This window comes from Anas platyrhynchos, chromosome 4, assembly GCF_047663525.1.
Source record: "Anas platyrhynchos isolate ZD024472 breed Pekin duck chromosome 4, IASCAAS_PekinDuck_T2T, whole genome shotgun sequence".
Taxonomy (NCBI): Eukaryota; Metazoa; Chordata; class Aves; order Anseriformes; family Anatidae; genus Anas; species Anas platyrhynchos.
The window spans coordinates 57,105,160-57,121,390 of record NC_092590.1 but is presented as its reverse complement, the minus strand read 5'-3'; the positions used below and the strand labels follow the sequence as shown (position 1 = coordinate 57,121,390).

The window sequence follows — 16,231 nt, the reverse complement described above, 5'->3', positions numbered from 1 at the left end:
TTAACAATAAAATTAAAAGAAAAAAAAAAAGATATTTAAGTGTTTTATTTTGCAAAGAGACATAAAGCCTAAATGTGTCCATAAAGCCTAAAAATGTGTCCTGATCCCAACAGAATCAGAAAGTCATATGGGAATGTAGAAAATCCAAATTCGAAGTATAAAGATGGTTAGAACTATTTTAAAAGAGACAATATTTTTAAATGCCTTTGTTTTTACTTCTCATGTGTATAACTCACATGCAACCTCTAACATGTGAAGAACACTTCAATTTTTTTGGAAAATAACCACTGAAACCTACTACTTCAAAGCACAATAACTTAAATGTTACCACCCCACCACAATCTTTGCATATCCTTTGAGATAATTTCACTAATATGCAATTGAATAGACTAACTTTATAAAGTATATGCATTTAAACCCCTCTATATTCAAAAACCCTAAAAAGTCACGACTCTGAAATCAGCAGACAGCATAAGTCAGTCAAACAGATATCAAAGCTATGCAGAATTTGATAATTATAATTAGCAATTATAATTAGCATTTTCTACTTTATAACTGTAGACAATTTGTTTCTGTTATTTGTGCAAAAGGAAACATTAGAACTCAGTTTTCATCATTTTGTTTATTCTAGCTTGTTTCATTTCCAGTTAACTACAAGCTATTATGAAAGTGTGCATTAGCTACTTTTCACTGCTGATAATGTAATCACCTATCATGGAACTCTGGAATGTTCGACGTTAGACATATATCCAAAACATACTGAGAAGGAATATAAAAAAGACAAATGAGAATTTTTGTCTATGGAGCGTGCATTTGAAAACAAAGATCTGTATTTATTGATAGCTCTGGACTATTTATTATAGGCACCATATAGGTGCCATAACCTTCCACAAACAAATTAGAAAATCTAGAACTAAGAAATCATGGATTGAAAAATCATGAATGAAGCAAAGGCTTCATTCAGAGCTGCAAAACCCACCACTCAGGATTTTCAGTTTGTTTCTCACCAGTTTAATGAGATGACCAAAATGCACACAAATACAATTCAATACAAAAGTTACAGCAAGGGCTTACCCATTCTATAGTATTACCTTATTCAATTGTTCCTTGGTTTTGTAGAGAAAAGGTGCTTTTCTGAATTTTCCCTCTTTGTATTTTTGTGTAATGAACGCAATCCTTTTTTCTGCTGGGGCATCCATGTGTAGTTCTTCATCTGGAGGAAGATTTCCTGCCCAAAAACTGTTTGCCCTCTTATTTCCAATGATGATAAAGAGCTGGATGAAGTGCAAGAGAAAACAAACAAAATATCATGAAGGATATCAGGCTAACCCCTGAATTGTTTTCAGTTGCTAAGTGTGGAGAAAAAAAAGTTTTACAAAGAGATAATTGCCTGCAGGAAACCTTACTCAGTCAATATTATTCATTTATAGATGACCACAGTTAAAGCCTGTAGTCGTGATTTTCAGCAATAGCTACTAAGCTTTACAAAGCTAACCAGCTACAAGACTTCAAATAAACACAAGAAAATAGCAGTAGAATTTTAGAGAATGTTAGCATTTCTTTTAAAGAAAACAGTGACGACTCAACCTTCCCCTTCAGCAACACTTTTAAACACCCCAAGCACCTAACCTGGTAGTGAGGAGTTCGTTTCCCTTTCTTTCCCTTCAATGAATACTGCCCATCATGACTGCTGTCCAGAAGCATCTCCATTTTTTTTCCCCAAAACACAGGTGCTTGGAGAAATGCTTGGTACACATGGTTCTCAAAACCAATGAATATTTTGAATGACACAAAAGTACAGTTACCTCCCAGAAACCTTAAGGTTTACTCTAACAGCAGCACATTTTTTTTAGTAGCTATATGTTAAGACTTCTCATAAGGAAAGAACTCTTATTCATGAAGCACCTTTCAAGATGAACAAAGTTGCAGTATCTCAACATACCTCAATAAGTTCATTGCTCCAAATGCTGGCATCCATTTTTAGACTCCGGACTTTTGAGTCTCTTGGTCCTAAAGATCTGTGCTGTCCTAGAAATCCAAGAGTATTTTTACTTAACTAGCTTCAGTAAAGCACTTAAAATGAGTTTCTCTTCTGCTGAGCTAACAAAAATATTTAATGAAGACAGATTTATTCTAATTATTTTTTTAAAAAAGACTAATATGTACTAGGCTTGACATTTAAATATAAAAGCACAAAAAGAAAACAACCAAAAAAACAAGCAAAAAAAATTAGAAAGAAGGAAGGGAGGTGGATTGCACTTGGCACAGAAATCTAGTCCTTTTTAGGTTATAGCGTTGTAGTGAAAATTGTACTATTTAATAGTAAATAATAAGCAAAGGCTCCGATGTAGAATGCTTTCAGAAGGCTTTTTCATAAGGGTTTGTTCTGAAAGCAAAACCTAGAGTTACAAACTAGCTCCCTGAATTCACTATTTTTGCATGTATTTAAATATAAAACATGACAGAATTGTTTTTCTTTTAATATCTGAAAACGCTATCATGTATTGTCAGTAAAATACGGCCTGGGGTATTTAATACCTCTCGTTTATACATTGCCAATTGTTATCCTTTAGAATGCAGCCTCGCAAAAGCCAGCCATTTCCCAAGAAGTGTTAGTATGTCTTGATTTCCATTAATAGTGAAGGATTATTCATCTGTGGGAAACCAATCACCATACAGGCTTGTCATTTATGCAAGGAAGTGCTTTAGAATACTCGGTATTAAAGAAGTTATATTCATTCAATGTTTGTCAAAACTTTCACAAGGATAGCACTTTAAAAATAAAAAAGCCAGTTCAAGGACATACGCGGATATGCAAATATGACATTTTTGTAGAACCCACACAGCCTCTCATTAATTACTCTACCTGCGCACTTCTTACAAATGACAACACAGAGATTGATGGATGCCCAGTCAGGATTGGGAGCTTTACAGTCAGCACAGCTCCTGTTGGATTCATTGAACCAAATCTTCTCAGCTACTTCATAATCAGAGAGAGTTTCTGCTATCGATTGCTGCAGCGCTTCAATCCAGTCTTGTTTCTCTCTTTCCGACTCGGCTGTAAAGCTGAAACAATTGACTTTTCTGCATTATTGATCTTTATTTTAAAGCCCAATTAAACAGAATCTGTAGTCTCTCTTATTTCTTACATTTATACCCAAAATCACTGTCAAAGAAATCTTCCACCACACACAGACACAAATTCTAAGATGGAAAATATTTTTTTGCCAGTGAAAACTCCGTCGGTCTGAAATCAGTCTTCAACAAAACCACTGCCAGTGAGAGCTATAAAGCTTTTGTAACATTTTAGTTATGTTCCTGAGTTACTTTCAATGCATTTCTTTATTTTTATGTTAACACATACCAAAGTTAAAGCCTGATTTTTTATTTTTTATTTTTTAATAAACATCATAGAATTAAAGGAAATGTGATGGTTTATTAAGGAGTACAAGTAGACTTGCTACCTGTAACAGACAAAAATTGCTTTTTATTTAAATTGATTTTTTTTTTAAATATAAATAATAAACAAGCACCAACATGCTGATGGCTTTGAGAAAGTCAAAAACAGCTAGCCATAGACTACCAATACATACATCTACCAACTAGCCATAGACTCAAATCACTGACAGAGACAAATTTATTTACTGGCTACTCTAAGCCACAGAGTATACAAGCAAATTGTTTGCTTTTCAGTCATTTAGTAAGTCAAAGAGAACAAAGTGACTTCTCCTGCATTACTGAGATTTCATTATAGAAACACTTCCATGTTCAAGAAAAGATTTTTACTAGCATATAGCTTTATTTTATTTTCTTAAATCATTACAAGTCACAGCATCAGCCAAACTTTCTACTGATTTCAATTGAGGATTTTTACAAGGGATGGCACATAATCAATTATTTTCTTTTAGAATAAAATGCTTAATATTAAATGAATGCAGCATGATATCACTTCAGCAGTTTACTATTAAGATGAAGCAAAGTTTTCAAAGTTTGGTTTTCTTCTGCCCTTGCAGAGAATGAACAAAGAAGGTTACATAAAATATGAATTTGTGGGAACAGGATGCCTAGTTAGAGAGATAATAGATGAAGCACACAGCTAAACAAAGGAAAAAAATCCCTTTGTTGTTTAAAAAATGCTGAGCATTCTTAAGAAGTGTTACCTTTTCACCCAAACTAGGTTAAATCACTGCTGTAGGAAGCAAGTATTTCTTCAGTGTATTAGTTATTTGTATACTCTGTACTGTAAATATTAAAGTTCTCACCTGAAGCTTTTATAAGGAGTAATTATTTCAAAAGATTGTTTTGCAGTCCGATCCACTTGTTTTACATTTGCCACATTCATAGGGATTAAAGTGATACCAAATCCTGTCTTGAAATCCTAAGGAAAAGACAATAAAAGTTCAAAGAGTTATAATTCAATAATCAAGCATGTACAGCACAATTCAATCAGAAAAATCCAAGATCTGTAATACACATTTTGGCTACAACATGCAAGCTCTTTCTAATTCATTAAGGGATAAATAAACCTATACTAAAATATGTCCAAACACTACGCTTCTAATTGCTAGAATGATCTTACTTGATTGCTGGTGAGAGAAGAAACTATTAATAAAGAAAAAATGTTAAATAACAGATTGCACTAAAATGCAGAACCAAAACAGAAGTATCTAGCTTCTATCATACTGTAGTGACTAAATAATGTTTATCCATCTAAATCCTTCTCACTGACAGCAGTTTTGACTGCTTTTAGATAAACTAGTTAAAGAAAACATATAAAATTCCTTCTTAAAACATTTGGTTGTTTGTGCTTCTGATGTATTACATTAACTAATCCTCTCAAACGTGTCTTAGAAAAAGTCCTATAAAACAACTAAAATAGGGAGTTATTTGTGGTTCAACTATTAGAGATAAGTATTTTTTTTGTCTTAAACCAAGAAAAATCCTTTTTCCTCCCATGAAACACCGTACTTAATATAAATCAATCGTACATTAACACAGTTGGGAAATTTTCACTGACCCCTTGGAAACCTGTCTCAAACGGACACATTTTGGAACCACGGAGAGAGACATGTTTCTGACGTCTTCTGACCACCACTGGTGCTTCCTTCAGACTCTAATTTACATATTCATCTAACAGTAGTCACCTACACAAATTTAATTCATGTTTGACAGGACAAGAAGCAATGGGCACAAACACAACCCACAGGAGGTTGTGTTTGAACATCAGGAAGCACTTCTTGTGTGGATGATGGAATGCTGGCACAGGTAGCCCAGAGAGGTCAAGGGATCTCCCTTCCAAATCTTCAAATGCTCTTCAAAGATCTTCAAAGATCCAGATCTTCAAAGGCTGCCTGAACATGGCCCTAGAAAACTGCAAATGGCTCAACGTGGCCCTGCAAGAGTAGAGAGGGAGGGGACCTCTGGAAGTCCCTTCCAACGTCAACCCTTCTGTGGTTTCTTGGACTATTACCACAATTCTTGAAAACATTAGTGGCATCAGGAACAAAAACAGAAACTACGTCACCCAAGCAAAAGAGCCAAATCCACATATCTCACCATCTGCAGGATGCTCACTATTTCACTCCTCACATTACAAGTAGCTTGGTGTGGGCTGATAAAAACATGAGAGCACTGGAAGGAAAGACTTCGGCAGAGATACCTGCCTGTGATGAGGAGGCTGTTTTTCTAGTAAATACATATTTAAGCCTGCATCATTGACAATCGTGAGATTTTCAAAGTTTATAACAGCATTAAAGCTCACATAGAGAGGACACTTCACAAAACTCTTTTCAATTCATCCAAACATTTCAGGAACAAGCAAAAATATCTTTAGCCACGATGGGTAAGGCTAGAAGATACAAACAAGCCTACACACTTCAGTATAAAAATTTAAAGTCATAACTTTTCAACAAGTACTCTGGATTAGCCATTCCCCATATAATCAATTTTGAAATATTTCTCACCTTTTCTCTGCTCTCAGATCCTGTAACTTACACATTTTTATTCTCCTCCCTCATCTTCATCCCTTCCTCCCCAAATTTTCCTTTGAATCAACAGTTTTGTTATTGTCACATCTGCTTTGGAAGAGAGCAGAGAGCTGTGTGAAGCCTACAGTCCCTAATTCACCCTCAAAGTTCAGTTATATGGGAAAAGAGTGGACAGAATAATTTCTTTTTGAGCATGAACCTGACAGCAATGAAACATTAAAGTCGGACATTACCAGTGAGAAAGAGAGAAGCATATAAAATAAGGTTAAAAATTGAGAATAGAAAAATACTTTTTTTTTTTTTTTTTTAACTTCCATTAGCAGCATCTTAAATCAAATGAGCAAAATGAGAAACATAGGATGAAAAAAAAAAAAAAAAAAAAAAAACAAAAACCAGAAACAAAACAACCTTTAACTTCCTAGAATTAAAGTTTGTGCTTCTGAGATGTAAACTGGATGCAGGTTTAAATTATTTGTCTATAATTGGCCTTAAAAAGTCCAGATTTATAAAGGGCAGGTAACCAGACTATATTGTACCTTAGGAACAGTACAACAAATTTATTAAGTAAATGCTGAACGGCTGCCAGAAAACATGATTAATAGGAGTTTTAATATACTCTTAGGTCCTGAATAACTATTCACTGCCTTCACTGAAGGCAAAAAAAGAATAATGAAGAGAAGATGACTGAAATAAGAACTACCACGTTGAGCCAGATCAAAAGTTCACCTATAGCATCTTCCCTTTAAGCACTTGCTACTGGCAACTGTCATAAGAAGAATATAAATAAGAGAAGGTACATCCTCATCTTCCCAAATAAGCTTCCAGCAATCTAGGGACTTCCAGCTCAGAAAGCCTATGAACAAGTAGTTGCAGTCAAGCCATCACACTTAATAGCCATTGACAGCCACGTCCTTGAGGAATTTAAACAAATGCATGCTTTAAAGCCTCCACAGCATTATACTTTATAAATTTCCCAAATACAAGTTGCACAAAAAAAGTATTTCTTTAATATTTATATCTGATAACTATGAATTTCATTACACTGTTAAAGAGCTAGACTTTATCTACCTATTTCATGCCGTTCCACCTTGAAATTCTCTATCCCTATTTCCTTCACTCTCCTTTTCTAAGCACTTTTCAAGGTCCTACACAAAACGGCAAGGGTCAGGATGCCCTTTCCCAAAGCGGAGAGCCAGAAGTGGGGGGCAGGAGCACTCCCTTCTGCTTGCTGTGACAGCCACTGCTGTTGCTCACTCCTCCCAGCACTCCCAGCAGGGTGCAGGGGACCATGTCCAGTAGGCCAGACCACTCAGCTGCCCACTCCTTTGCTCAGCTGGCCCAACTGGTGTCCTCGGAGCTGAAAGGAAGCACCCTGCAGACCTCAGATTGCACTCGCTTACGTATGCTATAATTACAGCCACTATCCAGCCACTAAACTTCACTGTACTTGAACCCAAAAGTGCAGAGCTACACAAGCTCTTTGAAATGAAATACAGCAAGTCCCAAATCTGGAACACCAACCCTCCCCAAATCCACACACATACTGAGGCAAGCAACAATCCCACTGAGAAGAGAGTAACTTTCTCATGTTTTAAATGCAGCAAGTGTGTAAGAGCTTACAGTACTCACTTTCAGCATGAGGAATGCCCAAAAGTTTTAAGAAATTAGAAGTGAGAAATTAAGAAATTATAACATTTTCAGAACAGAAATTAGAAGTGAGGAATATTTTCAGAACAGAAGGTGGAGGTAAATTAACCAATTTAATTGGTACATTAAAGTGAAGCTATTTCTGTAATGGTCCAAACAAACTCTTTATGGTAACTGTACACTTGGCACAAACCAGGCTTGGTGATTGACAGGTATACTGGAATCTCATTTTCATGGTTCAGATTTCTGTGCTTTCAAGAGCTCAGTCTTGTTCTCCTACTTCAGAAACAGAAGTGGGAATTGGTATAGGGAAGACAGAAACGCTCCACTTTGAAAGATAAATTCATTCATTTTGAGTGCACAGGAGGACAATAGGGCCCATTCAAGCACTATACAAAGTGTGCTGGCAGCAAGACCAAGCAGTATCTTTTTGGAATAAGAATTATTTTACTCCTATAGACTGAGAGCCCATTGTTCCAGATAGATTAAGCTCTGTGTTACTTTCTGACAAATGAAGAAAAGCTTAAGAAGATTCAAAAATACACAGAGAAAGCTTCTTTTTAAAAATATACATACATCTTAAATGCCTGTATTTATACTACCTCGATGCACTTGAATAGAGATTGAAAAAATACAGGTGACAGTTTGAGCTTTTTACAAGAAAAAACACAACTTCTTTACAGATATAATAATAGATCAAAAGTATTCACTAAAGAGCACAGTAGGCTGAAAATACAAATGGGGAAAGTAGTTAACTATGGGTTAAGTATTGGCTTTCTGTTGTTCCTTCCTGAAGGAGGAATGATTATAACATACAAGTCCTGTTGCCATTATCACCCTTGTCTGAAAGGCACAGAATCTATGAAAACCTAGGCATCTTTATGAAATCCTTAAATCTGTAATCAGGCTCTGACTCTTGTGGCCCTCAGTCAAAGAAGAGGCCCTCTCTACAGAACCACTCTTATTCCTGTAAAGAATAATATTTATTCTTTTCTCTTTTTCCTCCTTCCACTCACTTTTGCAGGAGGAAACTTGGGATTGCATGCTTGTTTGCTAATATGATCAGGTCTAAATTCATCTGAACACAGGAGATCTAGATCTGCATTTACTTCTTTAGCAGCTACATTCATTTCTATAAAGGTATGATTTCCACAATGTGTAAGTTGATTAAAAAACAAAACAAAAAACAAACAAACAAAAACATCAGCACAAGTTTACCTTTCCCCAACAGACAAAAATAACTCCCAAGTTTTGTTTTACAAGTTAACTACGTTATTTTCTCATTAGAAATATCAGAACATATTTTTGTCATGTTTTTGCTGGAGGATTAAGAGAATAAAAGAAACAGCATGGAAGAAGGAAAATTGCTGCCATGATGTCAGGAGAACGATGTATATAGTTTTATATACATATGTATATATACGTACTCACATACATGTGTGTATACAGATATATATATGTAGCATATTTAGAAGGTACAGACCTCATTGGTACACAAAGCGTAAACAGTGAAACAGTACTGGTGTATATTGGGAGTAACCCACTTTTGCAAACTGCTACATCAACAGTATTCTAAGCATTCACCAGTTCTCTTCCACTGAAATCATAACCCCTGGGCTTTTTTGTCGTCTTTGGCTGTTAGATCTTGGCCTTGCAAGAGGGGAGTGTCATACATGTATGTATGTATAAGACAGTAATTGTAGAAGATACACGATAATGCTGCACAAAAAATATACTTTGCGTATACATGCATATGCACATTTATTCATGTATACTTTTTTAAAAAACAAACAAACAAAAAACATCCACCTTTCTTACTATCCTACTTCTGATTTTTAAAAGGTCTATCTGTATATGTGACCCTACTTTTGTCCTACTGTCCACACACAGAAGACTCTTGACCTTTAAGCACTGTGTTTCTGATAGGAGTTCCAAAACACGACCTTACATTCTTCCTTGAATCCACCCTTGCTATTTGCAATAGCTCTTTAGGTTTACTTTGGGGAAGCTACCACAAAGTTTGTGACTATTACACTAAGACATTTCTGAAAGACCTGAGAAGTCCCTTAGCAATTTAACATGATTTAAACTTTTCTTTCATTCTAGCCCCATGGCATTTGATTCCCTTCAAACAGCCAAATTATTCCAGAGAGATTAAAAGCCAATAATCAGAATCGTTTCAGATAAAGCAATCAACTTGCCACCCACACTCCCCTTTACTGTAGGTACAGAGTTCAGCCTTTCTAGTTAGAAAGGAAGACTGATTTCTCTATCAGGTGGGAATAGCTTCTTTCCATGTTAATAAAAAATTAAGATATAAATAAGTATCAGAATCTGAGAAACAGTGACTAGTAGTGCAGAAATTGCTTTGATGATATTAATGCTTCTCCACAGTTTATATTGATTTCCTCTCCTTTTCAACTACACTTAGGCTTAGCCTTCTCAGTTAGCTGTCATAAGCCTCTAAAGATTTGAAAAGTCTGATGTCCCTTATCACAGCTTAAAATCTTTTAATATAGATTTTAGGTGATAGTTAAATATCACAGGTTGGAATCAAAACTGCCATGAGTAAATACAGATTTACTCTTATGGTCTTCTTAATGAGGCCTCAAAATGAAACCTCAGTGAGGCATACAGTATATAATTACAGAAACAAGAAAATGAACATGAAGTTTGCCAACTCAAGCCCTGATGAGCAAGAAGATGCTAGAAATGACCCAGTCTGTGCATGTTAATTCCATAGCTTTGTGCTCATCTATTATGATATTAATTTTATGTTCTTTACTTAGCTAAGAAGAACTCCTATGTCCCATAACAGAACACCTGAAAATGATTCAGTCTATTATTGCAAAATATTTTGTTGAGATAACCTGACAACCATAATTGTAGAGACTAAGAAACAAGAAAAAAAACAAAAGGTGAGAGTGAGAAGGGGCACTTCAGCTTAGCTCGTCAGTGCCAAGCATGGTAGGCTTGTTTGCAGTGGAGTGCACGGAATGTGCTACTGGAGCACGATCTCCCATTTTCATTATATTAGAAAGAAATCTAGTATACGTACTTTGAGGTGGCTCTATGATGAAAGCCATTACATGAGAAGTGGGGACAATTGTGAGATCTCTTTCAAATTCATTCCTGACTAACACACTGAGGTAGTTACATCCTTACATGTAATGTGAATAAAAAAGTTACACACTCTTTATCCACTTACTACAGAAGTGATTCATAATCCTCACTTTGGCAACTAAGTGTGTGAGTTTTCAAGTATAAATACCATTTTCACTATGAATACCACTTGCTTATACACTATCAGGCCCATGCCTTGCATGCTGTATGGGATGATCTAGGACACATGAAGATAAAAGCCCCCTTCCTGTAGAGACTATAAAAATACAAAAAAAAAGGAGGATCACATAATTAATGTGACTGAATACTATCCTGGAGAGTTAGCTCTTATCTTTGCCTTTGCCAATTTCTACTCAGTGCAAATCAAAAGCCTCAGCATACAGTCATTTCACTGTACATTTTTCATTTCCTAGTTCCTGACTTTATGCTCTAGGGTTTGATTTGCAGAACTGCCGAGCAACTGGAGCTTCAGCTGAAACCTGTGAATACAATATTTTGAACAGGTATAGTCTGACGTGAAACTCTTCCCTCCCGACCCTCATAAAAGATAGAGAATGAAAAATATATGGATACTTGAATCATTTACTTTGTTTCTCAGAACTGTGTGGTCACATAGACTAGACAATCATGTTCCATTACTTACAAGGAACTGATGAAAAATAAATTAATCATTTCTCTTCAAATAGCCAAGCACAGCAATTACTGATCATTTCACATTTACTGGCAAAAGATTCATTCTGTAAGACACTTTTCAACAGTGTGCAATAAAAAGGCACGGGTTATTCCATGAAAAGAAATTAAAATTATCAAGCAGCTATTAGGTAAACAATTCACTGAATAAGGTCGCATTCCCATGTAAGAGAATAGCACGTTATAAAATCTATTGCATAATAAATTACATAGATACAACTGGATGAAATTAAAGCTTTAGAAATAAGCCCAGTTTTCTCATCTCTAGGTAGGGTGCAACAACATGTAATCATGGTCATGTTATTATAACACAGATCTTTGAATTTTCACAGGTTTTTAGCTCAGATCTCCTCAAAAATTAGGTTTACATAATCAGAGGAACATCTATCTCCTTACCTAACCCCAAATAACACTTAACTCTAGATATATGCTTGACTTCAATTGCATTCAACATAATAGCAGCTGTCAGAGATCTCAAGTCTTAACAAGATTTCAAGAATGCAAGCCAGAGCAGAGGATGAAGACTAAGTTTGCTCTCTCCCTTCCTCTTCTCCTCAGTCCCAGAAGGAAAGGCTTTGTGGTCATGTGGTCACAGTGAATTAAGACAAGATGATACAATCAAAGAAATGTTCAAAGGCAATGGCTACAAGTAAATACATAGTAAGGTAAAAGCCCCAATTTCTTAGTTTTCAAAAACAAGACAAGATGATCACAATGAATAAGAAAGCAACAGTTATAATTTCAAACATGCAGGAGTTTCTCACTTGTGCAAAAACATGCTGAAGGAAAAAAAAAAAAACCATCCTGCAACCATGCTCTGCCATTACAAATAACTGCTACGTATGCAATTTAGTGATGGACCAGTAACCTTTTCATCACTTCTGAAATCACTTCTATGAGCTGTTGCATCAATGTATGCAACTGAATTCTAAGTAGGGTTGTATATTTTGACACAAAGCAATTGAGAGCTATTACTGGAAGGCAGAACTCATCTCAAAACCATCTCAAACTCGCACACTGTTTTGAACACTTCTGTACTGAGCACCCAGAACACCTCTTGCTAAGGGAAGGACATTTTTAAACATCTCTATTACCAATAAAATTTTAAGCAGCCATCTGGAGTCTTCTTTAAGAGTGATTCACAACTGAAAACCTTCTTGGAAGATTTATAAAGACTGCTCTCTGGAGACCACAAAGATCTGTATATTTTAAAAATACCGTGTACACTATGGTTTTCTGAATTCACATCTTATAATTGTGTTGTGACGCTTTACACACACACATACCTAAGATCTCGTTATGTATTCATAGCCCAGACAAACAGCTAACAAACTGCTTGAACTCCTAGAGGAAGGACAGACTCTGAACACTTTTGTGATATTTTAAAATTTGGAAGGGTGTAAAATTGATGACCCTCTTCATAGAATTTTTTTTTTTTTGTACAGTAGTGACTGGACAATAGAGGAAAAATAGTAGGATATCTCCACCCTGGCAAAAAATCCCCTAATGAACCAAGAAAGTATTCAAGCAATTGTGTTCCTTTCCTCCCAATTTACTCATGGAGATAAACATGTGTGACGTTGTACAGTAAAAACATATAAAAAAAATCACTGACCAAGCACAAGGCTTTTACTTACTGATTGCAAACGCAAAGGTGTTAACACTATATATACTGTACATTAAAAAAACAAACAAACAAAAAACAACAGTTTTGGTTTGTTCAAAAAAAACAAAACTTGCTGACTCCTGTTTTTTTAAATAAAATTTAACTGTGGAATTATATTTCATAAATATTTCTTTCCAAACGTTTTCTAATTTTCTCTAATTAATCTCATCTCTAAATAATTTTCTAAATTTAAAATATTTAACGACAATTGAACAAAAGCAAACAACAACAAAAACAAAAAAGTTTCAGTGCTTTCTAAAGTGCCATCCAAACTTCAACTATGAAGGGCATTTTCACAAAATAAAAACTAAGTCTATTGTTTTTGAAATACTCTCAATTCCAAACTTCCCTCATTTTTATCATAACTAGATCACTACTGCATTTCCCTTCTGATGTTAATAAAACTGGCAGCTTAGATTTCTGATCCTATGAAACTGAATGGCCCTTTGAGATGATGCAGATTGCAAGACAACACACCAAAAAAAGCCTTATTAGGAGCATTTTAATAAAGCATGGAGAGCTCTGGATTGAGCTAACAATACCTTTTCCAGCTAGGGAGATTTTAGACACCTGCTGCTCACGCAGCCATGAAGTGAAAAGTTGTACTTTAACAAGTGACATTATGATCTTCAGTTTAAGACAAAAAATAAGCTAAGGAAAGCATAAGCCCACACAAAAGCTTTTGGCCAGATGGTGTAAATTCTCATCTGTTTAAAACATATTCACCCTAGCAGAAAGGGTACATTAAAATCCATCAAAGTTCAGATTTGCATGAAGTTTGAAGTTCAAGTACTTTTGAGATAACTGAACCAAAATAGCTAAGTTTTGTTCTTGTGAAAAATATAAATGAATACCTATTTATCAGAAGAAATATATTTTGAACATGGACACACAGGCATATATAAATTGAAGAACATGCTTTGGACACCACCGAGGTACAGACATTTTCTAGAAGCCAGTTTAGAGCAGAAGCTTCCCACTGCTGTCTACAGTCAGAAGCCTGGGGGACAAAACTAGAACTTGTGAATTCTTTGCACTTCTGTAATTTACTCTAAAAATAGTGAAAGTACTGAACCAACAACAGTTTCGCAATACATTCTGCCATGCCTAGACCAAGAGAGGGCTGATGCCATTACAGCAGCGATGCTCTTGATAAGCAAGAATCCTTCCTAACAGAGTCAGTCATTTCAGAATTTTCTCTCTTGGGAAGATGTTCTTCTCTTATTAATTCAACGAAAGAAATATATAAATCATATAGTTACAAGATACGTATAATATGTTAGTATAATATGTATATCTTATTTATATAAAAATATCTAATTATATAAATTTATAACAACATGACTTGAATCATATATACTAATCTGTCTTTGTGAGGCAAACAAAATATGAAAATACCTGATGAATGTATGAAAAGTATTTGTTAGTGATTTTGCTTTCAAAAAATCAGAGACATACAGTTAATGTTTAGCAATTATTCATTCTCCTATTTGCCTAAACTTTTCTTTATGTGGAATCGTTACAATCATGACAAAAATACCGCTAGTATAAAAAGAAATATGAAAAAAGTTTCACAAATCAATACACTTTACAAGTAAGTAAAATTATTTTTACTATTGAAATAATGAAATAGACAAATGCAAATGCTCAGATAGTTTACTTAAGTCTTCCTAAATAATAGATTATATGAGTTCACATAAAAAAAACATAGCTACGTTTCTAGGGATTTTTTTTTTGACTTTCCAATGGTTATTAAAGTTAAGAACAACCATCACAGCTATGCAATTTAACCAAAGGGACTCACAACTCAAACAGTAATCCCAAAGAATTAAAGTGTTTTTGTTTTCTTTTTAAATTATAGTTGAAAATAACACTATGATCAAGCACTAAAACATCTGCACTGCATTCACACTTCAGGACCAGGTCTGGAATTCATAGTCTCACTGAACCAAAATGTCTGCATCTTCATTTACATGACAGTCTAAGTCTTTAAGAATCTCAGTCTTATAAAATTCAAAAACTATGAGCTAGAAGCACATTATATAAAGTCATGTAAATCTAAGCTTGCAATGAAATCATTTTCTGTTAATGAGAAGCAAAAGCTAATATCCGTCAGAAAAAAATACAAACTGTACACTCAAACAGAGAGCAAATTTACACTACAGCACATACTATGGCAAATTAAAAGTTATAAAAAAGAGACAATACAGTCCTTCCCAATAACCCTTATATTCTGTACAACACAGAATTAGGTGGTAGAAAGAACCCTAAAAATTACATAATCTTAACAAACTATCTCTGTTTACAATTTCTACATTACCTTCTGTGGGTTCTCCTTGACACAAGATGAACCATACAGGAAGGTCTTGCAGGATCCAGAATAACCTACAGCTATGCGGCTCTTTTGTAGCGTAATGATGCTGCTCGTTTCCTATACTCCTTTCACTTCCTAGGTAGCTCACTCTCATCCATCTCACACAAGGAATAAATAAAACTTGCTCATCTGAATTTTAAGACTGAAAAATTCAAACTTGCCAAGAGCAATGTTAAGTCTGTCTCAGTGCACATTCTCAGGGTGGGGGAATGGGGGTTGATTGCTGCTTGAACTGATATTCTAAAACCATTAATATACTCTGAGAAACATAGCAAATAGAAACTTCTTTCACATTTTGCAAGTTTACAAATTTACTTTTTTTATTATGGCATGATTTTGAAAGACGTTTAATAGAACACTGAAGATGTTTTGATACATACAAAAATTACTATGTTCAGATAATGGAAGATGCTTTACAAATCAGAGATTAGCAGAGAGCAGCACCTACAGTGTCAATTTGTTCATGGAAACAGACAAAAAACTGAAATCCTCTGCAGTGATTCACAGGCATATCTAACAGCAACATCCTGACCTAGACACCAGCAAACTGAACCCACTTTGTACACAGCAAAGCACAGCTAGGAAAAAGCTGTTCCATCTCATAACTAATGGTACACAGGTATGACTCTTCACACAGAAGTTGTATCAAAATTGTAAAGGCTTGATCAAGATAACACTGTAAAAAGAGAAGCTTATAAGCAGGGAAATAGAATTAAAATGATAAAATTGCTCCATTTCAGGATA

The 16,231-nt window shown here is 35.0% G+C and overlaps 1 protein-coding gene across 4 annotated transcripts in view; it reads right to left on the bottom strand.

Moving 5' to 3' along the window:
* Positions 1 to 16,231, bottom strand: part of ARAP2 (ArfGAP with RhoGAP domain, ankyrin repeat and PH domain 2) — a 127,597-nt gene that overhangs the window by 66,636 nt on the left and 44,730 nt on the right. For all 4 annotated transcript variants that reach the window (XR_011809211.1, XM_027457266.3, XM_038178433.2 and 1 more), the window contains exons 10-13: positions 4,263 to 4,378; positions 2,867 to 3,066; positions 1,943 to 2,028; positions 1,092 to 1,274 (exon numbers count right to left, since the gene is read on the bottom strand). Coding sequence is in view for 3 of the 4 variants with exons in the window: in XM_027457266.3 (XP_027313067.2) it covers positions 1,092 to 1,274; positions 1,943 to 2,028; positions 2,867 to 3,066; positions 4,263 to 4,378 (585 nt within the window). In the remaining variant the exon portion in view is untranslated. The remainder of the gene's footprint in view (positions 1 to 1,091; positions 1,275 to 1,942; positions 2,029 to 2,866; positions 3,067 to 4,262; positions 4,379 to 16,231) is intronic.